Source organism: Mytilus galloprovincialis, chromosome 12 (assembly GCF_965363235.1).
Source record: "Mytilus galloprovincialis chromosome 12, xbMytGall1.hap1.1, whole genome shotgun sequence".
Classification (NCBI taxonomy): Eukaryota; Metazoa; Mollusca; class Bivalvia; order Mytilida; family Mytilidae; genus Mytilus; species Mytilus galloprovincialis.
In genome coordinates, this window is record NC_134849.1 from 26,581,318 (window position 1) to 26,605,284 (window position 23,967).

A 23,967-nucleotide genomic window follows, 5' to 3' on the forward strand; every position below is an offset into this window, starting at 1 on the left:
GCAAAAATAAACCAAGGTTTACTTTTATAAATTGTTATTTGGATGGAGAGCTGTCTCATTGGCACCCACACCACATCTTCCTATATCTATACCAAGAAGAAAAATAAAGTGATAAAACTGTGTTTGTTATGCATAAGAACATATATAGATAAATCGTACAGATGCTTAAATATCAAAGAAACAGAATATTTAAAAAGTAAAGTTATACTTTTTAAAGATTAACAATGAGCAGACTGATTGCCGGAAAACGATAAAACAATCTATGTCAAATAACCGCTACGTATTGCATCAAACTCTCGGCACTCTGCATCTAGGGAAAGTTACCGTTAAAAATGCCACACAAAACCCGCTGCATTGGCTTATATGTGTGAACGTTATTCTATAACGTCAGGAACGATAACTCATGGCGTAACGTCATTCGGTATCGTGTTACCTAAAAGCTTGCAGCACACTGTAATATTAAGGAACTCAGGAATCAGTTTGAGTGTCACTTTTATCATTGTTAATGCTGCTATAACTGTAAATCAAGAATAGCAGATGCGATATGATATCGAATTGCATAAGAGACAAAGACATCAAATATAAACAATATCAATGTCAGAAAATAAGCAATACAAACATTACTCGCCATGGGCTTTATCAATATATTTATCAGATTGATTGATTTTCTGGACTCATACATGTAGCTATATCTTTGCGGCCAGTTTTTATTTGCGGGGAGAAAACCGGAGCGGTGAGAGAGAACCACCAACATACTATAGAAAAACTGCCAATCGTAATCAATTAAAATTTGAGTCGAACGCACCTGCAACATGTCACGTGCTGGAACTCACAACCTTAGTGTTGATAGCGATGCAGTAAATAAACCACAAAGATCACTGTATTTGTAAGATGACTTACAGGAAATCTATATGGATTGGGCAAATAATAAAGATAGGCACAACAATCTCTAGAAAATATTTTACGAGAACACAGATGCAATAATTGCTAATTCGCGAAGCAAAAAAGCTACTTTTGCGGTCTTCACACATTTTAAAAGAGAATAAATATTATTGTAATGTGAATGTTAACATAGATTCCTCATGCGTTTACAATAGTATATCCAGTATTTTTTTTTATATATATTATCAGCAGCAATTATATAAATAAGAAGATGCCGTATGATTGCCAATGAGACAACTCTCCACAAAAGACCATACGATACAGACACTGGACTTAAAAACTATAGGTCATCGTACGGCTTTCAACAATGAACAAAACCCACAACGGATAAACAGCTATGTTTTCGTCACTTGAATCAGATCTTTATTACTGTAAAAGTCAAGTAACGTAGTATCATATATTAAAAGATATTCAAGATACATTGATTGGTTAACTGTATGAGTATGTCTATGTTCCGTACCATATGAATATTTGGACCATATGCGTATGGTCATGACCATATGGGTATATACTCATATGGTCCGACCATACGCGTATGGTCGGGTAGTTAACAGTGTGTTTCATGTTTACTTTTAATACTTTTAAACTCTTCATATGGTATGACCGTTCTCGTTTTCACGTCATTAAAAATATGCTATCATATCGGTCATTGTATTATACTATTATAATAAAAAGATAAACTGATTAAAAATAAGCAGTTTCACATAGTTAATGTTACTCACTAATCAAAACTATAATAAACACATTTTATACCGATGGTCATTACCGATTTGTTACTACGAGTACTAGTAAATGGCAATATGTCGACTTTAAAAGATGACTTCCAAAAATTTCTATAATGAACTGTTATACAAGAATTCATCGGCAAGAACCGTAGTTTATTTATGTTGTCTTGTGAATATTGTGTACTGCAGTCATGTTACTATATTTGAGATCTAGAGCTTCTTAAAACCGTAGACACATTGGAATGACCATAGACCTCGGTATCACGGTACACAGCTACTAAGACGTTTAACTGTTCACTCGCAAGCAACTTTGAAAAGTGTAACTGAAAAGGATCGTGCACAACCAAGACGTGAAAATGCAAAAAAGCTATGGCACCGTGTGGAAGTAAATATCACCAAACGAGTATTTACTCATATGGTCCGACCATACGCGTACGGTCGGACCATATGAGTATACGCATATGGCCATGACCATACGCGTATGGTCCAAATAGTCATATGATTCGGAATATCTATACAATATAATTTGGACAATTTCAATTCCAGGGAGAAACACTTCTGTCATCACCTAATATTGATGCATCAGATCCAGAAAATGAAACTTTAAGATACACCTTGGACTGTAATGGATATAATACAACATATTTTGAAATGGACGAAAGTACAGGCGATGTTTATTTTGGCGGCGATTTTGATTCTGATATTGGTCATCCACCGGTCACTGAATGCAATGTCACCGTAACAGATCCAGGAGGTTTGACAGATACAGCATTTTAACTATAAACATAGCAGACACAAATGATTTTACACCGATATTTGAGCGAGATTACTACAATGTATTCTTATTTCCAACGGAAGATATTGGAACGATACTAATAAATGTATCGGCATCGGATGGAGACATTACAGAAACTTGGAATACAATAACCTACGGCTTGGATCAATCAGGTTTAGGGAATAGCTATTTCAATATCGATGAAAATGGGACAATAACTGTGGCCATGGATATTTCTGCATCCTTTAATTACGGCCAGACAGTGATCTTGACTTTAAGTGCAACTGATGGTGGAGGACTTGTGGGATATGCTACCTTGTCACTGATTTTCCCAGAGGTAGGTAAAAGGGAAACGTATTGTTCTAAACATAAAAACTATCTATACAAGAGGCAATCAATAAAATATAAACTAAAAATAAACTGACAACACCATGGCTAAACAGAAAAAAGACCACCACACAAACAATAGCACACAACACACAAAATAGAAAACAAAAGACTGAACCATCACAACAAGTTGGGATTATCTAAGGTGCTACGAAGGGTAAGTCTATCCTGATTCTCAGGAGGCAACCGTCATGTTGCTCATGTTAGTACAAACGCGGTTATAAGTGTAATTGACAGTCAACCAACTCAAATTTCATTGAAACCGACATGAAATAAGAATGTTTTGAAATTCTCTCACATTGATGTGTTATATTTTTAGACAACTACAACGTCATCAACAACTACTGAACGTCCATTCAAGACTGAAACGTACCCTGACAATGGGTACTGGTACCTATTAGCAGGGATAGTTCTGATGATGAATGCTGTCCTGATAACAAAGCTGTGCATTAGATATTGCAGACCTTGTGCAGAGTAAGTAATAAGTTCTCTTATGAGACTCTCAAATAACTTTCAAATGGTTGTTAATACTAGTATATATATAAAACAGACCTCCATTTTGACATACAGAGCACACGGTGATCAAATATATAGAAAATATATAATATAAGACTAATATAAGTATATACATCTTTCAAAGTGTGATCAGGGTGGACTTTATGAAACCTTAGATGAGGTGTACTGTACATTTAGTTTTAAACAGGAGTCTGATATTACAGTCGTATGTGTTTTTTTAAATTTTTGATGAAACACTGCTTCCGGTTTGCAAAAATTTTGTGTATATCAGCTTATAGACATCATATTTAATCGCGACGTCATCAACGTTTTGTTCATGATCAACTCTTTTGAAATGGAATTTAGAATTGAATTATAAGACTTGACTTTATTGTTTTTTTCTATCCATATGAAATAACCTAAAAAATGTGAAGAACACTTTTCAAAACGAGGTAAGCGGGCTTTTTTGTGTGCATCCCAAATTTTGAATTTATTTCTTCAAAAACAGAAAAAAACATATCACAGTAATTCATTAAATATCAGTTATTTTTGTCTGTTGTAGGATTGACAAAAGGACAGAAGCCCAGAAGAAAGCTGAAAGAATAAAGGCTGCACAGGAAAGAAAAGCTAAAGTCAAATCTGATTTTTTTTCGACAGACGATCCTTGGAGTGTGAATAAGTATCAAAGTAAAAATGTGTCAGAGGTTAGTTAAATAATTTAATGCTAAAGTATGAGTATTCCTGGAAAGAGGAATAAGGGTACCGTTCAATGACTATAGAAAGAAAGGATTGATTTAAAATGTATTGTAAAGATGGAAAAATTTAAACAATAAGTTAGTTCAGGTGAAGTTTAAAATATTTAAATGTGTCAACTCGGAAATAAGTCGAGTAACATTTTAATGAAGAAGTTGGTATTTTTTGGAATATTGAAATTAGTTATCAGATATCAAAATTAAGTAGACGCAATTGCATAGTAATTTCCTGATGTCCCATTCTGAAACGACATTCATTATTTGCAAGCACACATAGTTATCAAAGGTACAAGCTTATAATTTGATACGACAGATACGTCTATATAAGACCTATCAGTGACGCTCGGATCAATATAGTTATAAAGCCAAAGAAGTAAAAGGTGGAACATGTGGAAGAGCGTTGAGGACAAAAGTTCCAAAAAAAGTTAATTCAAATAAGACTAACGAAATTTATGCATACAAGAAAATACTGAAAGGAAAGTTGAAGACAAAACAACATTATACGTGTAACTAAATCAAAATATATAAGTAATTGAAAGATATTAAAAAATATTTTTGTTTTTAATTTCCTTTAAGTTGAAATTAGATTTTATCTTAAAAGTAAACATTTGACCAATAAATGAAGCTGTTTTGCAACAAGGTCAACTAGTATGGTTTTCGATGTTTTAAAACATTTTTGCAGAAGCAAGACCCTGCTCCTGCAATAAACAGAAAAAATAAACGTAGTGATGACAAATCAGTCAATAGTTCAGACCAAGGGAGTCAATGCACTACAAACGCTAACAGATCGTCAATGGACTCATTCGACAGTTTAAGTTCTTCAAAGAGTAAGTAGTTAGCGACTTTTTTGTCTTTCGCTACTAGACATGCATGCTAAAGTTTTAGTATAAACGTATGTTCGCGAACATCAATATATCAAAGAGAAACAACCTTAAGCTTCATCAAACCTTATAAACAAAAAGATGTCAGCTTTGGATCTACGTACAAACAATGCATACTGTTGAATTGATTTTACAGTTAACATATATTTAAATTCCAATAGTAGTATCAAGTGCTGGTATCATAATTTGTAAATGTTAAAGAATAGGATCAACTACGTGCATGTAGTCAATGATTCGGTTTTGATATGCTTTACAACAAAAAGCAAAATCACAAAAATACTGAACTCCGAGGAAAATGATAAACAGAAAGTCCCTAATCAGATGGCAAAATCATTTAATAAAACACATCAAACGAATTGCTAACAACTGTCATATTCCTAACTTGGTATGGACATTTTCTTATTTACAAAATAGTGGATTAAATCCTTCAATTACTCGTTGATAAATTAAACAAAAGAATAAAAAAACTAGCTTTCCAACTACTTCAAGTAAAGTTTTCCTTATATAAATTTGACTTATGCTTTAGGCCTATTTCGGTTACACAGCGCCGCGTGTGTTTAAGTTGTATTTGTTTCCAAATGTTAACGATTGAGAGATATAAGACGATGCGATAAGAGTGTCAATTAAACAACTTTTAATCCAAGTCACAATTTGAAAAAAAGGAAAACCATTTAAGGTCTTGAGTTTGTAATAAAAAAAGGGATAGAGCATGCGAAGAAGGAATTGCATATGTGTGTCTTAATTCGACCTTTACATTGCTTCTTAACCATGTAAATATTTAGTGATAACTGTCTTTGCTACCGGATGTGTCTACCTTTACGTTGACTTAAAATATTAGAACATACATTTCTTCTAGCATTTATATGTTTAACGATATACATAATAACAGAAACATTTCTAATAAAATTCGTTGATTTTGATTTCTTTGTTTTAGATCTTTTAACGTACAATCAACAGTCACATCATATATTTAATCCTGAGACTGGTAGGAAAATAAAGGGAATGTGGACCAAAAGTCTCTATGGTGAAACATCATGCTACAAACAATGGCAAGCTACATATAATTTCACTGACTACGTAATGAATAAAACTGTTACCAAATATCTTAATTGTTGCAGACAATAAATAAAAATATATGTTGTATGGCATTCGTCAATTCAAAACAATAAAAGCGAACAAAAACATATCTAAAAGATAACATTTACCCTCTTTCAACATGTGTCTAGACAATTTTTTGTCTTCAGGATCGTTATTATCCAGATTGAAAAGAAGTTGTGAATGAAATCAATTGAACAAAACTGACAATATGGTATAATTGCAATGCGACATCTCTCAATCAGAGACAAATAACGTTGAAAATAATAACTTTTAACGATTATGTTAGTTCGTTCTATTTCTTAAATGTACATATTATAGAAATGTAAACAACTGATTAATAAGTAACTTTCCGTCACTTGTGATGTAAAAATATTAGCCAATGGAAACTTGTCTCTGAATGTTTTCATTGTTTCGTTCCCAACTTCTTTAAATTGATTAATGGAAATTGAATTATGATCATGTGTTGCGGTTGTTAAAAGTTTCTTCATTAACGGAAAGGTGAGGTTTATTTCAAGGCAAAATAAGTTTTACAAATAAAATACATATTTCTCGTGCAACTTTATGAGATGTTTTGGAATGGTGAAAGTTGTCAAGATATATAAACCATGTGTTTACTTGTTTGTCATTTATACAGATAAGGCGATTGTAGGTTGTAAAATCTATTTTTAATCTTTATGAATATAAAAATGAAGATGTGGACGTCTTGTTGCTAATTCACAAGAGACCAAATGAAACAGAAACTAACAATAGTAGGTCACCATACGGCCTTCAGGTGAACTCGGTAATGGTGGATAAGTTTTCTGTCAAATATTTTTCATGATTCTTATTGGCTTTGTATTACATGTACATGTATCATGAATTATACCTCCTTTTTTGTTTGTCCTTTTGTCGAGATGTTTTACAATTTGGGGTAATTGTGCAGGTTTTAAACAACAATACTGGAATAACAATCCTTGTCAATATGTGTGTATACTAGTTTTATCATTAACAAGTATAATGCATTTAGTTTAGTCATGCAGATGTAGATTAAGCCCATGAATAGAACTACACACTCGTAAAAGGACGAGGAGGGTCATTAAGATTGGCCATCAATATCGCAAAGCTACTGCATTTAAAAGTTAGTTGCCTAGAAATGGCCATGATCATTATGATAGTAATTTCAAAACCAGTTTCAATGCACTTTTAAATTGATATAATGTGATCAAGTAAAGCACATAATGTTCTAAATCATGAACGGTTAATATCAAACTCACAACACTCTCAAAGCAGATAAAATCTTTATGCAGAGTGGTGTTTCGGGCTTTTATCTAGAGTGCTTCTGCAAATAAAATGAATATTGCATACATCTTATTGAACATTAATCAATGATTTAGTCTTTTGTAATGAGTTAATACAATCGACAGATATTAAATGAATGTCACGGTAGATGAGAATAAGCGATGACAAAGAAGTTTAGTACTTTGCTCTTTCAAACGTGGTTGGAAGAGGAAAAAAGACTAATCAGGCTGTAAAGAAAGATGTTGAAAACTGCACTGGATATATGTTACTGTTTAGATGATAAAATAAATGACGAAAGTGCTTAACAGGTACTAACCAATTAAAAGTAATACAAAACTGACAGGAAAATTAACTAAAAAAAAAACGCATGGTATCACTTACAGCAGAATCAATGTGATCGAGAATTGGGACGCCTGCCTTGTCACTCTTGTTTAAAGATATTAATGAGTCATCATCCATAAATTCTTCTTAGCTCTACTTATCAGGGACGTGTCCACGTAAGTGCCTTATGCGCGTTTGCCCCACTTAAAAAAAAAAAATAGATAACAAAAATATCGTAATCTCGCTATTGAATATGGCAATTTATCATATTCATTAATTAAACATAAAATCTGATTTCTTTTAATATTTATTCGGAGTCACAGGGACATTCAAGGGGGCAATAAACTTCATGATGAAATTAGCGTGAAATGCTTCTAATGATTCCATTCTACTCTAACCATTCATTGGAAACGAGAGTCCGGCGGCCGTGTCTCGGAGTTTTGCGTTAATGTACATTAATACTAGTAAACAGTTATCAAATGTACCAAGACTATAATTTAGTACGTTAGACGCGCGTTTCGTTTAGATAAGATTCTTCAGGGACGCTCAGATCAAAATAGTGATAAAACCAAACAAGTACAAGGTTGAAGAGAATTGAGGGCCCAAACTTCAAAAAAGTTGTGCCAAATACGGCTAAGGTAATCTATTTCTGGAATACGAAAATCCTTAGTTTTTTCGAAAAAATTTTATAGCAGGAAATTTAGAAAATGACCATATAATTGATATTCATGTCAACGATGAAGATTGATTACTGGGCTGGTGATACCCTCAGGTACGAAACATCCACCAGCAGTGGCATCATCCCAGTGGTTTAAAAGGTTATATTGATACTATCAGTTTAATTGGCGGTGGGGTCTGGCATGTCAGTTAACTGCTAGTAGTCTGTTGTTATTTATGTATTGTCATTTTTTGTTATTTTGCTACATCTTCTGACATCGGACTCGGACTTCTCCTGAACTGAATTTTAATGTGTGTATTGTTAAGCGTTTACTTTGCTACGTTGGCTAGAGGTATAGGGTGAGGGTTGGGATCTCATAAACATGTTAAACCCCGCCGCAATTTTGCGCCTATCCCAAGTCAGGAGCCTCTGGCCTTTGTTAATCTTGTATGATTTTTAACCTTAGTTTCTTGTGTATAATCTGGAGTTCAGTATGACGTACATTTTCACTGTACTAGTATACATATTTTTAAAGGAGCCAGGTGAAGGACACCTACGGGTGCGGGAGTTTCTCTCTACATTAAAGACCCATTGGTGGCCTTCGGCTGTTGTCTGCTCTATGGTCGGGTTGTTGTCGCTTTGACACATTCACATTTTCCTTTGTCAATTTTAGAACATGTACTTGTATATTTGGTATAGTATTTTTACCTCCCAATCTGGATAGCTTTTGGTAGTATCATATTGTTTCAATATGCATACGTGAGTACCTAAGTGACATCATCGGGCCTACGTTTTGCCATCAAGTTCAAGCACCATATTTATTAATGTACCATATACAATCTATCAGAACTAGACAGTGACATGCTTGCTTTAAGTCAGTATTGTTGTACAATAACGTCAATTTTTATATTCAATCATGTATTCCACATTATATATTAAGAACGAACGACCTTTATACTTCAGTGTTTGTTTGTCTTGTATCATATGTGTTGTTCAATGAAACCAAAATCTAATCTAAAATAGAGAGATATTTATTAGTCTGGCTTCTTCATAATTTGATGCTTAATTGTTGAAACCCATGAGCTTCTGAGCTTCCCCGTGGACCCTCTTCCAAGGCAAACGTAATTAGGATCTAGGACAATTGAAATGTTTAGTAACGCCTTATCCCGTAGGATTTTGAATTTCTCGTAATTGGTCTTGTGCAATTAAGATCCATCCAATCATCTTAATATACCATAGACAATAAATGGAGATAATTCGGCATAAAAAATTTCAAACCCTGACACTTTAACTGTACAATATACATGCTCCAAGTCAGGAACCGTTACATTAGTTCACTTCATACTGATTGAATGTTTTTTTGCAAAGATAAGGTCCAAAAAGAATTTCGCCTCGCTCCGCTCGCCGAACTATTTCATTCCCCGCCCTATCTTTCAAATATCCTGGAAAAAAGCCTGCTTATTATTAAAACAGTAACATGGCAAAAACTCCAGTTTCTGGTGCATGTCAAATCATGGAAGGAAATTAAATAGTCCATTTTTTCGGAATTTTTTCTGGACTAATTTTTTCTGTTTGATTATCGGTTCATGCTGAGTTGCAGCATATATATAGATTTAGAAAAAATCTTGTATTTTTATGGGGATATCATTCCAGGAAAGTGGAAGGATATCATGTTTACTGGAAGTGGTCGGGCCTAGTAAAAACAGCAAACAGAAAGTAGAAAAAAATTTGACTTCAGGGATACGTAACTTTTTATTCTTCGTGGCATGACCCACTTTTTGTCGATTAATCTACAATGTACATACATGATATGAACATAAAAACAAGTTTCTATGTACCATTTTTTATTTTTTTTTTTCAAAGTTTTTAACTGTTTTGCATTGCATGTAAACCTATGGAGCAGTTAATTACAAAACTGCAACCTAGTATATAACTATTTTGGTCTGAGAGTCACTGATGAGTCTTATGTAGACAAAACACACGTCTGGCGTATAACATTATAAGTCTGGTACCTTTGATATTTATTTAGACGATATTGGATTATTGTGATGTAAAAGAAGAATTAACAACGCACCATGAGGTTACAAAACCAAGTACTAGTATCCAATTGTGTAATCAAATCAACACTTCTTTACGTCGTTGATAATTAGAAAAAGGCACCATACAATTGTACGCTCTGGACTAAGTAGCAAAATTACGCATATGCTGTATACGTTTTGGGTTCCAGGGATTTGTCAATGTGTAAAATAACACCTTAGAAAAACCTCAAAGTGCAATTAAGTAACAGGAAAACTTTATTGTGCCCCTTATTGTTATAGGTGTAGATTGTGTTTTTGCTGTTGTACCACTATCCATGGTTATGAATGTATGAGCGCTCAAAAACATGTTAAGGAAGCACAATACAAATCTTCTTATTGTTTAAAAAATTTCAGCTGTTTTTCCCTTAAATTCCAAAACAACAGGAGAAAAACAAATTTATATATATCGCACTGCTAATAGTTTTGATGATAATTGTTTTATAAACGTGTCTGACTGATACAAGATAAGAACATGTGGGCAGTACATTGTGGTTTATCAGTATAATCATTTGATAGCTGTATGACAACTGACCAGCCATACAAATAACAGCTACTAAAAAAAGAGTTGGATAAGTGATTAATGGAAAAATGAAGATAATGAATTATTGCAATCAAAAAATATATTTCTATATTGGAGTTACGAGGAGGAAACAACCCAACGATTTGGAGAAACAGAGGGAATCAAAATATTAATATACAGCTATTTAACTACTATATGTGTACAACAGTTAATCTTTTTGATGTATATACTATAATTATTTGAGGAACATTGTTTAAAATATGAATTTTTTTTTTCAATGCAAATAGAAATTAAATATTTCATTTTCAATCTGCAAAAATGAAAAAAAAAAAAAAAATCTACTTTGTGCTAAAACACTACATTCTCAATGTATACAATTATAATTCTAGAAATCACCTATAAGGATCTTCTAGAATGACCAACTGAAAATTGTGTGTACACATGAATAACTAACCTCTTGTAACAATAGAAAAAACAAATATATTATTTAATGTTCTAAATGATTATAATCCATATTGAAAAAGAGTTAATGCAATGTGTAATTAAACGTCTGAGATAATTAATAGTAAATGTTTGTCATGGTTGGCAGAGTTTTTACCATATCAGAAGCAACTGACTTACAACAAGGTCAATAATGATATACACCCCGCCAGATCTAATTATTGGTTTATAGGGTGTGCATTTTCTTTATATATTTAGAATTGCTGAAATTGATTGCTTTCTTACTGGTCAAAACCTAATTGATTTATGATTAAAGACCGATCCTGAATTATCCCGTTGTTACAAGTGTGAATTTATAGAAGTTAATGGGTACAAGTAGGAAAATCCTTATTCATTTAACTGTGACATATTGATTCTTGTCATGAAAATGGAGATTTAAACGCATTTAGCTCCTAGATTGATGCACCTATATGCGAAATTTTCATACATGTTGTTCCCTGACCAGTTATCGTCAAAAGGTTGTCTTAGATTTCCCCAAACCACAATAGAACAAATGTTACAACCATACAAATTTAGTGATCATTTATGAATTGAGGTGGTGACCTTTGAAGGTTTATGAGAGAAGGAAACACAATAGGAAAGATCTGGGACATCTTTTGAAGGTCAAACTGTGTCATACAAGAATCTTTAAAATAGTTGGGGATGCTATGAATATCCAAGAAGCTAATTTCATTCTCAAGGAAGGACATTACAAAACAGCAACTAATTACATAATAATTAATTTTGTATTACGTCATATTGAAATTATCCCCATTTGAAAGATTAATCTTTCTTCTTTCTTTTGGTATATAATTTGTAAAATTTAAAGATGGATGATAGAAATTACATCAGTTTACAGTTGTCTGACTTGGGGTGAAAAAATGTTTGTATTGTGCTACCTTGTCCACGCAACAATATTAAATACTCTCCGCATTTCTGCTTTACATATGGCCGTTAGTTTTCACGGTTGAATAGTTCCGCAATTTTCATGTCATAAGGAGGCCGATAGGTTTTTTTTTCTCAATGCCTAAGACTTACGATTATAATAAATTACACTTTCGTCATTTGAACCTTGATGATAGTTGTCTCCTTGGCAATAACACCACATGTCCTTACTTTTATGTTGCGAAAAAACCTTTGTTGGGTTTGGTAAATTGATTTTTCAGCAGACTGTAGGCATTACAACTTATTGCTTTGCAATAAGGTAATCGCTGCTTCCTTATGTGCATTTTAGGCGTCAGTACAGTAAATAACGCTAAATCACAACTTAGAAAAGAAAACAACCTGGAATAATAATCATTTGGCTAATTTTTATTTGTTATCAAGTGCATTGTAGGATGTCTAACGTTGACTTTTTTTTTGCTAATATCTGCATCATTGGACTATAGTGGATATCTATCGCAAAGACAAGCATACCATATGTTCTTAAATTTAAAAACACCATGACTAAAACGAGAAAGACAAAGAGACACAAAAGTTTACAGAATATTACATAGAGCTCAGGTTTCATATCATAAGTCAGATTAAAATCTAACTTAAACCTTAATGTTGGCAACAATAAAGGATATACTAGTATGGTGTCATTAATATTAATAGTTTTGAATCTATAGCAACACAACTAAGGAGAACCATAAATTTTGACAACATATACACATGGAAAAAAGTATTGCAACACCTTAATTTTTTAAAATTTGAAAAATCAGCCTCTTTTTTTGGATGGAATATAATAAAATATTTGTATAATATTATTGAAACATAGTTTATGATAACATTAGCATTGAAACAAACAAAAAATGTTTGAAAAAAAATGATTTATATAACCACAATTTTAATAACAAAATGAAGTGTTTTTTGTACAAAAAAATGCATTTTACAACTTTTAATGTAGTCGAACCTTACAATGTCAAACATTTCAAAATTAATCTTCAGATGACTGTTTACATCATGGTTGATCGTTATACGCCAAAGAATTAGTACTTTGTGCGCACCCTCCATTCAAACGAATAACCGCATCTAAACGTCTTCTGATTCCTGCCAAAAATCGACTAATTTGTTGCTAAGGTAGCAGCGACCATTTCTGATGAAGAGCATTGTTTATTTCACGATGTGTTTGAACTGGGGTGTCCTTTCGCGCACGTTCCGCCCAATAGTGTTCCATATATGCTCGATATGGTTCAAATCCGGGCTACGATCCGTCCGAGGAAGATGAACCGAGTTCCATTGGAACAATGTATTTTCCTTCACGATGCTAATTTTCAACTTTAGGGAGCTCTGCACTACATTGGATACAGAAAACTGTGTGTCTGTTTGTAAGCAAAGGTCTCTGAAATGGTCTTATCGAACGATAACCAGTAGCGATGAGTCGATCACGAACAGTTCTTGTTAAAAAGCTCCTGTATGCCCACCACTCTCTTTTTAGGATTGTATTTTATGCAATGGGTTTCCTTCTGACCAACCTTCATTATGCTTGATTTTCCCTAGCAAATGGTATAGGGGTCTTCTTTATCTCGGAAGGTCTTGAACATCGTTTAGTGCCTTATTTTTAACTCAAAACGACTTATAGTGGAATGGTGAGGACCAACAATACGTGCAGTTGTAACAGCGACATCCCTGCTTCTCTCATGCTGATAATATGCCATCTTGCTGCAGTTTAGAGTTGTCGAGGACCCATTACAAGGTGTCAATCACATAACTTTAAAAACTTGGTTATCCAAAGTGTTGAAAACAATGAGGATGAAAACATATGTTTTGCTGTTTACGGGTACAATAGCTGCATGTGCAGATAAAAACTTATCGATTCGATATTTATTGATTAAGCTCAGGTGATACTTAAATAATGTTTAAGTTGTTCTATTTTACCAAATTATATCACAAAAAAATAAAAAGTGTTTTTTTTATTTCAATTTCAATTTGGTGTTGCAATACTTTTTTCCATGTGTATATATAGACAAGAGATTTACCCTGACGAACTGACTTTAGATAAATATTAAACTAGCAATGAACATTGCCCTTTCCGGGTTCTTGATATCTATATCCTCAATATTTTAAAAAGAAGCTTAATATCAAAATGTATGATTAAAGAGATGAATATTCATTTTCCGTTGTTGATTATCCATTTCAGATAGTGACGTTCCTTTTGTCCTAAAATGATGGTGTTTATACATATAGATTCGATCGTGTATGTAACAAAGTATTTGATTTTAACCAAAGAAATCTCTGTATAACTGACAAAATAATAACACCAAGGTTTTTGATATCACAAACTTGTTTAAACATTTGTTTTACTTAATGTTATCATTGGATCATTGACATCATTCGTTAAGATTAAACAAGGCACCATGAGGTTACAAAACCAAATACTAGTATCCAATTGTGTAATCAAGTGAACACTACTTTACGTCGTTAATAATTAGAAAAAGGCATCATACAATTGTACGCTCTGGACTAAGTAGCAAAATTGCGCATATGCTGTATAAGTTTTGGGTTCCACGGATTTGTCAATGTGTAAAATAACACCTTAGAAAAACCTCAAAGTGCAAAAAAGTAACAGGAAAACCTTAGTGTGCCCCTTATTGTTATAGATGCTTTATGTATGTTCCGGACCATATGAGTATTTGGACCATATGCGTATACTCATATGGTCCGACCGTACGCGTATGGTCGGGGTTTGGTTATTGACGGGCCGGACCATATGAGTATTGGACCATATAGGTACTTTTTTTAAATTACATTATCAAAGTTTCAATATTGCAAAAATTTTATCTAACAAAACAATGATGGTTACATGACAATGTATTATTTTTATAATTCAAATACTACGTAAATATCTAATACTGATGTCATAGTTTTCACCGTTAATAACATTCCTACATGCAGGCTTGGGGTGATATTTACTTCAACACAGTATCATAGCTTTTTGGCATTTGCAACACGATCCTTTTCATTTACCCTTTTGTTTGCGAGTGAAAAGTTAGCCTTTTTGTAGCTGCGTACAGGGATACCGAGGTCTTGGGCCATTCCGATGTGTCTACCGTGTTTTTAAGAAGCTCTAGATCTCAAATATCGTAGCACGACTGCGATACCCCATACTCACAAGATAACTTGAATAGACTATGTTACTTTCCAATGACTTCTTGTGTAACAGTTCATTTCGAAATTTTTCATTTTTTTTGTAAGTCGACAAGTTGCCATTCATTCCTTATAACAAATCGGTATTGACTTATCAAGTCTTTGTATTGGAAAAAAACACATTTATACTAAAACCTATTGTTGACATGCTACAAGCTATGTTCTTTTTATATGTTTAATGATGGTACATGTAGTATGATACTAAACCACTTACAGGAGGGATTGTGTTTGATTTTTCATATGATGAAGACTTACCCTTTCAGTTAGTTTAAATGAGTTATGAAGCTGTCAGTGACTGCTAGTAGTTCTTTGTGAATTTATGTATCATTGTCGTTTAATTATTTTCTTTTGTGACCTTTTATAAAAATTCGACTTGGACTTCTTTTAAAATGATTTTTATAGTGCGTAATACTATGTGTTTTTCATTTTACATTGGCTAGAAGTATATGTATAGGGTAGGGTTGAAATCTCAAAAGCATATGCAATCCCGTCCAATGTGTACCCCTTGTCCCAAGTCAGAAGCCTCTGGCTTTTGTAAGTCTAGATCTTGTATGATTTTTTTTTAGATAGTTAATTTATTTGATTTGGAGTTTAGTATGACATAACATTCATTTAACTAGTTTACATTTTTATTAAGGGACATCTAATTGCAACCTCTAGGTGCGTGGTTTTCTCGCTTTGTTGAAGACATATTAGTGGCCTTATCTGCTCTTTGGTCAGGTTGTTGTTGTTATCTCTTTGACATTTCTCCCAATTCCCGATCTCAATTGTATTGTAATTTGTTTTATTGTAATACCTATGGACTCATTATGGCAAAGAGATAACTTGTTTTTTTTCAGAGAGGCCGGCTCTTTTTCCATAATGAAACTGACAGAGTCTTATTAATATAAGTTATCTGCTTTCTTTTCCACACTGCACATTGCAATCTATTAGGGAGCATATATTTCTTTATTCTAAAACTTATCCCAATATCATTTAGCTTTTACTTTATTTCAATCAAACCTTATGAGAAATATTTTATTAAGAAAAAACTTTAACCACTTATTGTTTATAAAGTTTACAAAGATTCGTGTTATCAATACTAAATAAGAATGAATATAAGGCAAATTAGACAGAGGATTGACATCAAGTTATAATTCAAGGGCCTTATAAAGTTCACACATAGGTTTTCAGATAGAGAATAATAACATAGAAAGAAGGAACAGATAAAAATGAGCAAAACATACAAAAAATTGAAAATAATACGCGAAAACATATAAAGAATAGCTGTTGATAATAACATATTTATGTACATTGTAGTACAATACTAATTGGGGAAATGAGCTAAGTACAGAATAAAGAGATAATAAAATCATATGATCATATTTTTGGAAGTTGCATATTCGTTCGAATTATTATTTTTTATTGGCCATAATGTATACAATTCTATTTCAATATATTTACTGGTCTACCGTGAAGATGTATAAATAGATCATTCGATTCAGTACATGGATTTGAAAGAAATTTCGTTTAAAAAGTAATGGTCATCAGATAATAAGTCATTGGATTAAAAGCAATTAATAAGTCTACTGACTTTAATTATTTCATTTATTTTATTAAAGCTTCAACTACATTATGCCTCATTGTTCACAAATCACTGTCAATCAACCTTCTTCAGCTGCTTCCCTAGCCCTTAACATCCTAAAATAGAAAGATGAATAAAGTAAACAAATACATATTAGTAGTTTGACTGTAGTTCATACCTTTAATATATGTTAATAAATTGACGTATTTATTGTTGTAAAGGTCTTTCCGAAAAGTTTTGATATGATCGATATTCATACAAGTTCTAAACAACTTGTTTCGTTTCTTATGTTTAGCTAATGCACTGGTTAATTAAATTATTGTTGTATAAGGCCATTGATTGCACTCGTGGCTATACAGTTATTATTTGGCTTTGAGTGTGATGTACCATGTCAGGAGTATAACAGTTGCTGTCCATTCATTTGATGTGTTTTAGCTTTTGATTTTGCCATTTGACTAGGGACTTTCTGTTTGGAATTAACCTTAAAGATCAGTATTTAAATGATTTTACTTTAATGAGGTTAAGAAGCAAGGAAGTACTCTAGATGAAAATGAAATATTTAAAAAAATCGTAAAACCTTTTGTCCTTCTCGAGGTTGCTATTTACAGATCGGGACTTAATATCATTAAATAGAATCATGAAACAAATATTTTGCTTGGTACTTTTACTACAATGAGAAACTATTCCATTACATGTATAGAGCAGCATTTAAAAAAAACTGAAATGGCTAGCCTTATTTACGAACAAAGATGAACATATTTTTTTCATTTCAATGTCAAGTGTGAATCTTTTCAAAAAAATTACCATGAACATCGACAGTGGAGTTAACAATAAATGGTTAATATGTACGTTTTTTAAAATTAAATTAAAACAGCTATGTTAATATTAAAATAAATGGAAAATAATATTATAAAGAGTTATAATCTATTTGTTGATATTAATGCAATATTGTAAAGATATGCGTTGTGTATTTAAAAATCGTTATCATATCAACAAACTATTAAATATTCGCTCAAATTAAACGTTAAAAATACATCGCTTTAAATACATGACGAAACAAGAATGTGTAAACTATACACAGATGCCCAATCCGCACTATCATTTTATGTGTTCAGTGGACCGTACAAATCGGGAAAAATCTCTAATTTGAAATTGGCATTCAAATTAAAAAAGATTATATCATCACGAATATGTGTCATCAGTTTCAAACTAATTGGACGTCAAAATCATTAAAAAAACTACCTCGACCAGAAACGTTAACCTGAAGCGAGTAAGTAAATAATTCAAAACCAAAGTTTCTTTTTAACTTTTTTTTGTGAAAATTGAACCATACTAACTGTTAAAAGCGAATTAATATTTCACTATCTGCATTTTATTAATGATTGAACAAAAAAAAATATATATATATATATATTAGATTTGTTTTATATATCTCGTAGCTAGTGCCCCTTTAAGATGGATATTATCTAAACATTGTTCACTAAATTGTAAAAGCAACATTTAGTTTAATTTACATTTTTTTTGTGCTTGGCAATTTTCACTTGCCAAAAGATTATACTTGATAAAGGCTACCATTACATGTATTCTGTAATAAATCGAAACTTGACAGTTTCTTCAAATTTCACTTGTAGTTTATAAAAGAGGGGCGAAAGATACCAAAGGGACAGTCAAACTCATAAATCTAAAACAAACGGACAACGCCATGGCTAAAAATGAAAAAGACAAACAAAAAAACAGCACACATGACACAACATAGAAATAAATAAAGAATAAACCACACGACCCTCACCAAAAAACTAGGGGTGATTAATCATTAACACCTAGTTAAACTTTTTTAAAAGAAACTTGAAATTTTCAAGAAAAATCTTTTTCAGAATTAAAAGAATACTCGTCTCAATATATAGATTATAAAACATTCTTCCGATAAAAAGATGAAATGCAATCAAATAATTCATCACAGTAAAACTCTTATGGTGATTAAATGTAGCAACAACATTTGTATTTTTACAGATGTTTTTACTATTAAAAGTGTATGTCAATATAAAAATTTCATTTTATTCTACCCATTGCCATTTTTATAATTTTAATTTTACATTTTTTGGACAAAAGTAATTGAAATGTAATTAATTCACTCGAAAATCAATGCAGTTGTTGTCCATTCGTTAGATGTGTTTTGTCTTTTGATTTTGTCATGTGATAGCAACTTTCCGATTGAATTTTCCTCGGAGTTCAGTATTTTTGTGATTTTACTTTTTTGTTACGTGGAAACATGATAAAAATAACACAACCAAATGTCAGGAGATGTCGACGTCCTTACAATAGGAGAGTTATTACAGTGATATGAATTTATATTTGCAGGATTTGGGGAGTACAGTACAACCAATGACATAATGTGATAACTAAAAGTGATAAGGGAATCAGCCACATGTGGAGATGGTATTTCTTTTTTTTTTTTTACTCTTTACTATTAGACCCATCTCTATCTATATTTGTGTATTAACCACATTAGGAACGGTTGGTTTTATTACTTTAAATACAAATGACAGAAATTACAAAGATAAGTCATACATGAAAATATTTCTTTTGCCCCGAAACGTGATGTGTTTGAAAAATCGTTATTATGGTAAAAAAAATAGTTGACAACGTATACAATACCTGCTGAAATTAAATGTTATTAAGCCACCATTAATGATATATCTAGTATAAGCTTTTAAACTAAGATTGATCTAAAGCAATGTATCATTTATGAATTTCGTAATACAAAATGCTGTTATTTAGACACGTCTATATTCAATTGATTTACATATCTTTAATCAATGACCGTTGATATATCGGTTAATCATATATATATATATATATACTTACTCTGCAAGCTCTCTATAATGATAAATCAAAATAATTCAATATTTAATGTAATTTTAATAATGTTATTCATTACATAATTTACAAATCAACATATCATTTTGTACATCAGTTTAATTTCCTGAACGTTACCACCTATTAACATAACAAAATCCATTTCGAAGCATAACCATTTTATACTATATGGAACATTAAAATGCATCCCATTTCGTACGATATGCAACATTATTTTGCAAACCATTTCGTACGATATGCAACATTATTTTGCATACCATTTGCATACCATAAGGAGGATTATAATGATTGCCATTATTTGCACAATTTAATGGTGTTTTGTGATACAAATACCCGTATTAAAACATATATATTCTGTATCAAATTTAGTTATAGATCCGTAATTAATGGCATGACATTCATCATATGATTACAAAACTACTTACGGTTCCATATACCCGAAATCATCAATACAAATATAACTCTATTTATTATGTTATTTGATATATTATTCTGTATTAAATGATTAGTATATTAACATGTGTTTAACTACAACAGTATGAATTCTGAACTTTTATACTAAAATGATGAAGACCAACGATAATAAATGAAAGTATATAATCGTAATATGATATGACCTCTTAGATGTTACGTAAAATATAATCACAATATTAAGCATTCTATAATCCGGGTAACAAAAGCTGTGAATTATGACGAGCCTGTAATTGATTTTGTTTAGATATTTGCACAGTATTGTACACCAAAACTTCCAAGGGCAAATCTATATAATGGTGTGTATAATCGTTACAGAATATATCATCTATGTCAGTTAATAGGAAGTAGTTCATCATTTTCAGGGACCTACGTTGGTGAATTTATGGATTGTAGAATTATTACATTTAAAAAGAGTTATCTGGCTTTTCTCAATAGTGCACGGACCTAAAGGTTAACCGTTACCGTAATTGTGTAAACGTTGACACATTTGTTTAGACATTTAGATCTGCATATACGATACAAACAAATAGTATAATAATGATAATCACAAACACAATGACAGTCAGAACTCTTGTTCATGTGAATTCAAGTAAAACTTAGTTATCATATCAACATATAGGTTCGATTACCGTTTTTATTACTATAAATGACGTTAAAAATTTTGAACATTTATATTCACATTCTGACTTTAAAATACATTTGATTACTTAAGTATTTTGTTTTTCTTAATACGAATATTTGGAATGGACATACTCTATATGAAAACGAAAAATTCAAACTAATATTAAAATTCATCAAACGTTTTGTCCTTTTCTGCGCAGTCACTCGAAGATAAGTACTTAATATCATTAATAGAATCATAAAACAATCATAAAACAATTCCAGAGGATGATAGTTTGCCTTACACATTTACTAAAAGCTAAATCATTTGGAAAGGAGGTCATAATTCATTGTGGAAGTAAGAATTCTGAAAATTGAAACATCTTTTTTGAGTTATTTGTTGCTATATGTATATCCAGGTATTGACATTTAAACAAAGGTTGAAGGAACGTTATGAGTGAGATTGTTTTTTTCTTTATCATTACTAAAATGCACTTATCAAGACACGGGTCTCCTACATTAAATTGAGTTAAAGAACCGATAGTGAACACAGAAAATAAACCGTATCAGTAATCACTACTTACTTAAATCTAAGTTTCAAAAGAGCTCTATTGTAAGTAAGCCATTTTGTTGTGTTAACAAGACAACTATTGCTTTTTTCCAAGAGTGCACGGACCGAAAGTATAACAATTGCCTGACTGCTCAATGCATTGAGACAAATAAAAGAAAACATTTTAAGGGAACTATGCTAAGGGAGTAAGACATGTTGTTGTGCCAATGAGACATATCTTGTTTTTCAAAACAGTACACGAACCTAAAATATAACCCAGTGAAGACAAAACATAAATCGTTAATTATACCACTATTTACACAATTTCAATTCTGAAATTGTAAAACAAATCTACATGTATCTCTATCAATAATATTATGATGATGGATGGCTGTCCAGCAGGAAACTGATACGGGCAATACATTGTTAATGTAAATGAATATTAACCCTGCTGTTTACTAGACAGACACGATGAGCCGGACAGTTAACGGACTACAAGGTTCACAAGGTAACAAGAAGGTACGAAGTCAAATGACCTTCACCTGGACACAATGTTCATACTCCGTACTGATAGTCTTTGTTCTTACTCCTTAATAATGAGAAGCATTAAATACCAATTATATTTTATTTGATTTCACCCGGCGATGGTTCGAACACCCAACCTCCCACACTTTAAACAAACATACTACCACGACACCACCGAGGCGGTTGTTATTCTCTTTTGCTAAATCAATGTGATTACGTAGATGTGTTGTATATAAACATATATTATCATATACAGCATTATGATTCCTTTAACGTTACTGTTCAAATGATAATGAACAAAGATAAATACATGAATTTAGGTAGTCGCAATACTGTCACTTTGGTATCTTTTGCCCCTTCTTCTATGAAGACTATTTATTAGTATAATTCAGACTGTTTTCGAGTATTATCAGGTACATGCCAGACCAAATCAGACTGGTTGAGTTAATTCAGTAAAGTCTAGTACAGATGTAGACCATTTCAGACTTAACTGGTTTGTAGCGCTTGTAGTTTACAATATTACGTAAAATGTTTGTTTAAAGTGTGGGAGGTTGAGTGTTCGAACCATCGTCGGCTGAAATCATATAAAATATAATTGGTATCCATTCGTTTGATGTGTTTGGACTTTTGATTTTGCCTTTTGATTTTTGATTTTCCTTTTTGAATTTTCCTCGGAGTTCAGTATTTTTGTGTTTTTACTTTTTTCAATACCTATGTCAAAGTTGAATCCTACTTCTTTCAATAAATTAACCATGAACAACGATATGAATATTCAAATGATTTAACTTTCTGTTATTTTGAAAAATCGAAAAGCCCAAAGTTGTTATTTGTTGTCATTGTAAAGAAAATAATGAATTAACGAAAACATTGTCTGTAATGTTGATTGCTTTGCATTTGTGATAAACACGTTTTAAAAATATACGTTATAAAAATTTGAAAAATCAAATCATCACGAAGAAAGATGATAATTATGTGGGTATTTATTATGTACAATATTTGTTAATACCATCATGACCATAGTCAAGTGTGAATCTTTCAAAAAAAATATCAATACCGATAGTGATTTTGAAATGATTAATAGGAAACGTTATAACTTGAATCATGATAAATACAAATATAATATCGAAGGAAGTAGTAGCAATAGTTTTGAATTAGTGATACATAGTTTTATAGATATACGTTACAATCATTACTATAGCAGACCTGGTTTACAATATTCGCGAAGAGTAAACGTTATATCGTTATATCCCTTTTGATTTATCCCAGTATCGACTTTTTAGCTGAAGTTAAAGGAACATTTTGATGGAAAACATTAACTGTATACAAGAACACTTATAAAGACACCTCTCATCTTTATTTAATTGAGTTACTGAACAATGACGGCAAATAAATCGGATAATTATATGATACTTACTCTGGAATCTTAAATCAAATACATGTATTACTCTTTTAATATTGTTAATTCAGAAAATGCATTTTCTTTATTGAATGTGTTACATATTAACATAGTATTATGTTCAGCAGAATGATTAACTAAACAGTATTACTGAAATGAGGGGGAAAAACACTTTATATTTAATCGTTTCAGGATTTTCACCTCGTGAATATCTAGAATCTTATAAGTTCTTACGGTCAAAGGTCAAGGTTATCGTTAGACCTAACTTGGAATATACTTTACCCCTATGAATATCTAGAACCTAATTCATTTTTAAGTTCAGCCGTCAAAAGTCAATTGACCATAAATTGCTACACCATATAAGAGACATCAATTAAGGCAAAAAACGCCGAGCGAAAAAGGAAATGTTAAATCTTAAATATTTCAGTGGTATGTGTATGTTGAAAACGTAATGAGACGTTTA

At 31.8% G+C, this 23,967-nt stretch overlaps 2 protein-coding genes across 2 annotated transcripts in view; one reads left to right on the forward strand and one right to left on the reverse strand.

The window, feature by feature from the left end:
* The first annotated feature begins 2,493 nt into the window (after nt 1–2,493).
* LOC143055276 (uncharacterized) lies at nt 2,494–4,911 on the forward strand. Its single transcript, XM_076228409.1, has 4 exons — nt 2,494–2,779; nt 3,149–3,303; nt 3,887–4,028; nt 4,759–4,911. Exons 1-4 carry the CDS (start codon nt 2,669–2,671, stop codon nt 4,909–4,911), a joined length of 561 nt encoding a protein of 186 aa, XP_076084524.1. The 5' UTR covers nt 2,494–2,668.
* Nucleotides 4,912–17,161: 12,250 nt separating this feature from the next.
* Nucleotides 17,162–23,967, reverse strand: part of LOC143055277 (uncharacterized) — a 180,160-nt gene continuing 173,354 nt past the window's right edge. The window contains exon 16 of the mRNA XM_076228410.1: nt 17,162–17,198. Within this exon, the coding sequence (XP_076084525.1) occupies nt 17,162–17,198 (37 nt within the window). The remainder of the gene's footprint in view (nt 17,199–23,967) is intronic.